The sequence below is a fragment of the Marmota flaviventris genome, chromosome 7 (assembly GCF_047511675.1).
Source record: "Marmota flaviventris isolate mMarFla1 chromosome 7, mMarFla1.hap1, whole genome shotgun sequence".
Classification (NCBI taxonomy): Eukaryota; Metazoa; Chordata; class Mammalia; order Rodentia; family Sciuridae; genus Marmota; species Marmota flaviventris.
In genome coordinates, this window is record NC_092504.1 from 55290116 (window position 1) to 55297884 (window position 7769).

Sequence of the window (7769 nt, forward strand, 5' to 3'; positions counted from 1 at the left end):
CAGTGATATGCTTTAAATATACAAGATATATAAAATATGTAAATAAAACCACAAAAGGATGTATTTCATAGTTACTCAGCTAGTTTCCATGAAACTGCAAATGTCAGTTATTCCCCAACTTCAACACGTTGCAATAGTGGATGATTCAACTGAGCAATAACTGATCCCAGGGGAGTGGCCTTCAAGCCACAGACCTCTATTTTATTAAATTTCTCAGTGTATAAAATAGCTGCAAAACCCCAGTACCAATAACTTAGCATTCCTCATAATAGCACCAGAGAGAAGAAACTGAGTGACAAGTCTGAGGTAAGAAATGTTTTCAGTATCATTGTAAACTAAGATTATCTATATCTTCCATAGATATATATACACATATATACAGATATATAGATATATTTCTAAAAGCTGTTAAATTATTGAAACTATCATGTAATGGTTGCTTAAATTTGTAAACTTAGTAATTAGACAATAATTTTTTGAGTATTTGCTTGCAAAACTTTTTTTTTTTAAATCGCATTCTGCTACAGTAGATTCACATTTTAGAGTGACCATAAATGAATCTTTGCAGGGGTGGGTGCTAACGTTTGGCGGCAGGGCAGGGTGGAGACTGAGATTTACAGAGCCTCAGGGTCATCATTTAAAATTTTATGGACTTCAAGTCAGCAAAGAGAGAATACACACTCCTAGGGATTATATATGAACAATTACTGATTTATTTGTAACTTTCTGTTTTATCTTTAAAATGTATACAGTATTTGTACTCCATTCTATTTTTATTTCAACATAAAAATTACTTGTACTTTTTCCTCCTAAGACTCGCATGCAATTGATGCCTCAGGACAATGGATCTGATTTATTCAGAGCATCATTCATTCTCTTGCACACAGCAACATACTGCTGTGGCTTGAGAAATAGAAAAACACAAGGAGCTAGCTGATAATTATGCTATCTCCTGACAAAAAGACACAATCTGAAAATGTCTGTGCTGTTGTTTATTTGCTTAACATGGTTTTGAATAGTTCTTGAATCCAATTAAAAATCATTATATTGTAAAGGACCCTCTTGAATTCTGTTTTCTCCAAAACTATTTCCTCCAATCTGTCTCTTCCCTCTTCTGTGTGCTCTCAATGTTTTGTAATTTCTATGTATAACATACATCACACTTTTCTGTACATTGTAAAAATATTTGTATCTGTCTTTTCTTCTAGTTTCCTGTGAAAGAAATCATGCTTTATCGTATAGCCTTGAGAGTGCCTAGCACTTTGCACATAGAAAATAGGATATGTGTGTGGATGTATCTGTGAGAGTGTGTGTGTGTGATTATTACTGTTAATTTTCAATCTGCTTATAGAAAGCTAAATTTGGCAAGAATTTTAAAGTCTTACTTTGTAAAAATACTTACATAATGATATTTTTAATTCTACTTAAGATTTTGATTTCTATAATCAAAAAAGAGTTCAGAACTTTGCTACTTTTTCTTTTATATTTTATCCTTCTTTCTCATATATATGTGTGTGTATATATATATATATGTGCACACACACCTATATATGAAATATTGAGAAATAATGAAATCTTTCTAGAATCTCCATTAATCATCTCAAAGCCACTCCAAAATAATGATAATGACATGAGAAATGAACATATTCTCAATGTAAAATATTAGTTTCGATATTCTTTGGAAAATTTTATAATATACTGACCAATAACTGTATTAAATAAGGTCTACAAAACAGAGAATTTTTCAAATACTCTATATACCCAAGTCTAGAATAATGTATCACAATCATTTATGAAGAAATGCTTTGTAAATAAATAAATGACCAACTTCAGGAGCATCTCTAGGCAACCCCCTTTCCACTTTGATTGCCTTCCCCAAACCTCCTATATATTCTCCTCCTATATGTTCTACTACATACACACCAAAGCAGACATCAGTCACTAATGATATCATCCCACAAAGAAAAGTGCCCATTAATATTCCAAAACAAGTAATATACAAATATTTATTATATTAGTGACAAAAATTTTAAAATAAAATGTTTCATCTTTTAATGTTTATTACATATGTAATTATTAAAATATAATTATTAAATTTTTATTTACCTCAGTTTTCTCAAATAACTGATGCATTATAATAATGTGTGCAATAGAATAAGAATTCTAAAATGAAAATTAAAATAGAGCAAAGTGCTTTGCCCTTTAGGCAAAGATGGTTCCTTTTATAAAAAAATTTTTGTAGTTATAGATGAACACACAATACCTTTATCTTACTTATTTACTTTTATGTGGTAGTGAGGATCGAACCCAGTGCCTCACATGTGCTAGGAAAGCACTCTACCACTGAGTTACCACCCCATCCCAAGGGAAAGATACTTCTGAACAGCATGAATTTAAGAGGATTGCCTAAAATTGATACAAATTATTCTGTCACCTAAATTAATTTCATGGACATTATTTTATACAAAATGTTGTTTTCAACTTCCTAGGATAACTAAATAACTGCTTACCCCCACCATAAAGCTTTTTGAGTAAACAAATGTATTATTTCATTCCAGAAATTTTGTTAAACAATTACAGAGAAGTATTATTCTTAAATAATGTTTTTAATTTTTAAAAGAATTAATGTAATGTAGTTGTCAAACTGCAAAGAGTATTCAATTTTATCTAAAAAAAATTATTCGTCTGTACTAGAACTGTATCTTATGCATTTGTGTTAACATTTAATATTTTTTCTAATCTCCAAGATATTTCTGAATAAGATGAAAGCTCTCATTCTCATCACCACCATCGTGGCAATAGCTGTTGGTGTCCCGGTAAATATCACTTCTGCATTCTAGAATATTTATGTACTTCTTATTCTAATTCATGAATTAGTTGTTTTTTTCTCCATATAATGTACTGTACTTTATAAAGACATATAAAATGTACACATTTAGCATTGTATTACAGGAAATATTATCAATCATATACTATTCAGTGCATAACTCAATAAAATCTTCATAAAGTGGTAAATTTGAGCCATTTAAGAATATGTATTAACATTTTCCAGGAAAATAGTTTTCACAATATTTTCTGAACAATAAAATCCTAGGTTTTGGGGGTTTTTTTGTTTTGTTTTGTTTTGTTTTTTTGGTAAATGGACTTTATATAACAGTACTAGTACAAACTCAAATTATTTCCCTCTTAAGTAGGTGTAAATTCTTGTGTATGTGTTTTCATCAGCATGAGTTGAATTAATTTCACTGTTTGAATTTTAGGTTCCTCAAGACCAGGAACGAGAAAAACGAAGTGTAAGTCAATTTTCCTCTTCTTTACCTATAGGCTTTCTATGTGAAATAGTTATAACTTTAGCTAAAGGTATTCACATATTCAAACCTCCAAAACTTTACTGAGATTCTTAAATACTTTGGGGTATTAGCGCTAGACAGAGGTTTAGACACTTTAGGGATTTTATCTCTGCTTGTGCAAGGAGAAACGTCTTCACATTCCATTCACCAGTGATATCCAAATTGAAACATCACTCACTCTGTGATGAGCTGGTTTGTATTTTACTCAAATTATCTACCCTAATAAAGACATATGACTGGGGCTGGGATTGTGGCTCAGCGGTAGAGTGCCCCCCTAACACGGGCGGGACCCAGGTTCGATCCTCAGCACCATATAAAAATAAAGGCATTGTGTTGTGTCCATCTACACCTAAAAAATATATATATTTTTTTTTAAAAAAGACATATGACTGTTCATGCTTCCCCTCTGCTTTAGTTCTACAATGCTCATTCCAGAAAAGGGTTTAAAAAATTAAAATGAGAATTAGTACATATGGATGTGTTGTCAGCTTTCTGTTACTATAACAAATACCTGAGATAAATTGACTTAAAAAGAGGAAATATTTATTTTGGCTCAAGGTTTTGGAGCTTTCAATCCATGACAGATAGGTCTCATTGCTTTTAGCCTATAGGTGGCACAATACACTGGGGTGAGACATGTGACAAAGAAAGCCTGTTCACTTTATGGGGACCAAGTACCGAAGAGAGCAAGGAAGAGACTGGCATCCCACAGACTTCTTCAAGAGCCACCCCCCAATTACCTAAAGCCTTCCACTAGGTTCCACCTCTTAAAAGTTTCTACCAACTTCTAACAGCATCAAGCTGAGGACCAAACCTCTAACACAGGGGCCTTTGAGGACCCTTTAAATCTCACCTGTAGCAGTGGACCAACTTTGGTCATCCTACTAGTGGCAAACTCACTGAAAGATTATTTTAGTCTAAACAGTTTAAAAAAAAAATGTTTAATAGAATTTGAAGAGAGTCTTATTTGGAGACTCGTTTAAATTTGTGGAAATCCTGTTACCTGAAAAGCATGTTTTTGAGGTCAAAATTATCAACAAAGTGTTAAGAATACAGAAATTGGTATGGATATGGACAGATATGGAGAGAGGGGTGGGGGCATAGAAGTGAAACACAGAAAGAGAGATCATTTTTAATATGTTTTGGGTAAAAATCTGGTATGAAGGCAAAGAGAGAAACAGTAAGGCATGTCAATACCTTCTCATCTTGACCTTAGAGATGTAAAAGAGATTATAAAAAGAGTTCATTTGAAATATAAAGATGCAGAAACATGATTATCTCAGTAGATAATTTTCTAAAATAAGGCAAATTAATCAAATCTCTATTCATAGTACAAATAGAAGAGGTAAATGATCTTTAGACATTTTAAATTATCTTCTTAAGAATGAAGACCCACATGCTAAAGAGCCATTCTATTTCTTCTCTTTGAAAGAGTAAAACAAGCCTTTTTCTTTCTTTCAACAGGTCAGTGATAGCGATGAATTATCTGTGCAGTTTTATGAGCCCCCTTATGGGTATCCATTTGGCACATATCCTTCATTCCCAAATCAAGCATATCCATGGCCTAGATATTGTTTATTTCCTGTCCCAATACCTCTGTCTGACTCTCTATCTACCCCTCCTCCTAATAGAAATTAAATGAGAGAAAAGTCTTCACAGTGCAATTTAAGATGAAATAAGTGGTAAGTATGCATATCACAAACATTTCGCTATTGTCGTTTTGTTGTTTATGGATAACAATACATTATTCCATGAAAAAAAATGGTACAAGAGTGCCAATAAGTCCCATTAAGTTCCCATTCTTTCAATGTTTTCCTCTGGTAGGAATTGTTGGCATCCCCTTTCAGAGGTCCATGTATCTCCATGACCTAAATGGCATACCAGTTTAAATTCCTCATTCACTGTGATGTAATAGAAACAAGCCCTTTCTTAATTAAATATCTTTAAATTTTTTTAACATTTTCTGTGATTATCAACAACTGTATACCTTGAACTGAATCAGATCATAATAGATGATTATGTCAGGTATAGATCATAATAGATGCATTCATGATCTACCTTAGACTCGTCTGGGTAGGCAGGCTTTCTCATTCCTTAGAAAATTATGTATCTTTTCTAACACTAAAACCCAAGTCCTATCCTTTGAGTGTGGCATTATAATAAAATCCTAAAGGCTGAGTGTTACACCTGTAACAGAAGACCATCATCTCAGCCTACCAAAAACAAAGCAGATGGCCTGTCAAATACTGGATGAATTGAGAGAGTTGAACTTTACTGTACTGAAGTTTACATTAGAACTCATAGGAAGGACTGTTTCAGGAAACAACTTTCAGCTAATACATACTACTAAAAGTGCTGACTTTTTTTCCTGCATATACTCATTCTTCTTGATCAGAAAGCTCCCTGGTTTTCTGAACTATCTATACTTGCAGGCCACTATTTGTAATTAAAATGCAAAAAGCTTACAAGTCCCCTAGAAAATAACCCACTGGGATTAATAACCATATGTTTGTCTTTTATTACAGGTTACTGTAAAATGGGATATGAGCTACTTCCTTGAAGAATCTATATTCCTGTTATAACAGAAAAATAAATGTAATGTAGTAGCACGTAATATTCTCTGGTCAGTGGTTTTCTTTAGTTAACATAAAAGAGAAGATCTTGGCTTCTTAATTTCCAAATGTATATTAAAAACATAAATTATAAAATTTAACAGATTTAAATAAATATATCTTGATCACTTGACTAAAATCAATCAGCCCTGGAAATAGTCTAAATGAAAGTCTATTTAGCACCTTATGTTTGATAGTTGCACTGTATTGACATGAGCCTGAGATTTATTGAATTTAATTAAAAAATATTTGAATAATTAGGTCTGCACTCTACTGACGTGGTGTATTAAGCTTGATCTGTTGGTAAAGGATATTATAAACGAAGAAGAACTATCTTTAACTTCAAGAAACAGATAATGGATAAGACCCTTAAAATAGCATTTATATCATGCTTACGGTTTGCAAAGTGCTTTGTTAAGTTATATCACCAAATCTTCACGTAAGCTCTGTAAAGAAATAGTATTTAATTTATGTGAAAATTGAAGACCATGGTAGCCCTATGGATCTACATGGTATGGTCAGAGACATAGCATATAGCAGAAAAAAAATGCAAAACCAGGTCTATCCAACTGCCATGCCTTAGTTTCAGCAGCATATTTACTCTGATAAATTCTGATTCCAGCACTCTGAGATGGCAATTTCAAACTACTAGTTAGGTGTATTTTCCCTTTTGATGGGGAGCGGAAAAAAAGTTGAACTTTATTTCTGATGTTTTGCAATTGCCCTAGAAGGGTTTTCCCCCCTGCAATATAGACCTGTTTCCTCTGCATGGCAATCAAGGTGTTCACCATACTAATCCTGAGCTTATTTTCAAACCCCTCTGCCATCATTCCAGATCCCCTCTGTCCCCAGTACAGACATGCCAGGACATTATCATCCCTATGACCAGCCTTCATCCCACATAGTTATGCCTCTGCTTATGGTGCTTTCTCCTGGTGAAGGGCCCATTCCTCTGTTGACTATTGAGATCTATGTTTTTGTTTTTTGGTGCTGGAGATCAAACCCAGGACCCTGCAGTTTGATCTCCAGCTGGCACTTTACCACTGACCTACACCCCAGCCCTCAAAGTTATCTTTTAACACTCAATCAAATGTTATCTTCTCTGACAAACTCTCTTATCTCTCCAAATAGAATCACCCCATTTTGACTTTCTCCCCTGGTATTTTATCTGGTATTTTATTTCTACTCTTTGTGAATCTTACTTATCTTTAAGTAAAATAATTAATTTACATTTTTGTATCCTTTGTAAGTTTCTGGAATATTACAACAATATAACTATTGCCCAGTATTTGGCACTACTCCCTAGTACTTAGCAAAGTTGAATGTATTCAATGAATGCTTGATGGAATATTAATAAATCTTCAAATCTCTAATTTTAAAAAAAAGAAAGTTTTTCATATCTCTGGCATATATCAACACATGAGTGAGTAAAAGATTCCTTATTTCAAAGAAAGTATCTTAAAATTAATATTCAAATGTTTACAGTTCTATTGTACACAATTATAACATTGGCACAACTAATTAGGTAATTTTATGGCTACACATACTTGGCTGTAGAAATTGTAAGACACATAAAATATCATGTCATGAATAGAATTCTTTGTCCCAAGACAATACAAGCATTATAATAATACATATGCATATGTCTTAAAGAATTTAACATTTTTGTCAACTCTGAGAAAACTAGGCTCAGATGTTTTCAGTTTGGCAAGTATTTATCTTCTTCCACGCAGATAAATACACACGGCAAACTTTTGTGAACTTTACAGAGGAATAATGTTCCTGGTCATGAGTTCCCACAAATCTC

At 32.9% G+C, this 7769-nt stretch overlaps 1 protein-coding gene across 1 annotated transcript; it reads left to right on the top strand.

Moving 5' to 3' along the window:
- Positions 1-254: 254 nt before the first annotated feature.
- On the top strand, positions 255-5961 carry Fdcsp (follicular dendritic cell secreted protein). The gene is made up of 5 exons (XM_027950849.1): positions 255-306; positions 2748-2816; positions 3261-3293; positions 4815-5032; positions 5876-5961. Exons 2-4 carry the CDS (start codon positions 2763-2765, stop codon positions 4986-4988), a joined length of 261 nt encoding a protein of 86 aa, XP_027806650.1. The 5' UTR covers positions 255-306; positions 2748-2762; the 3' UTR covers positions 4989-5032; positions 5876-5961.
- The last annotated feature ends 1808 nt before the right edge of the window (positions 5962-7769 follow it).

Coding starts and splice junctions, on each gene's coding strand:
- Fdcsp (XM_027950849.1), top strand. CDS start 2,763: ATGAAAGCTCTCATTCTCATCACCACCATCGTGGCAATAGCTGTTGGT. Junction 2,817..3,260: donor CAATAGCTGTTGGTGTCCCG/GTAAATATCACT, acceptor TTTGAATTTTAG/GTTCCTCAAGACCAGGAACG. Junction 3,294..4,814: donor AGGAACGAGAAAAACGAAGT/GTAAGTCAATTT, acceptor TTCTTTCAACAG/GTCAGTGATAGCGATGAATT.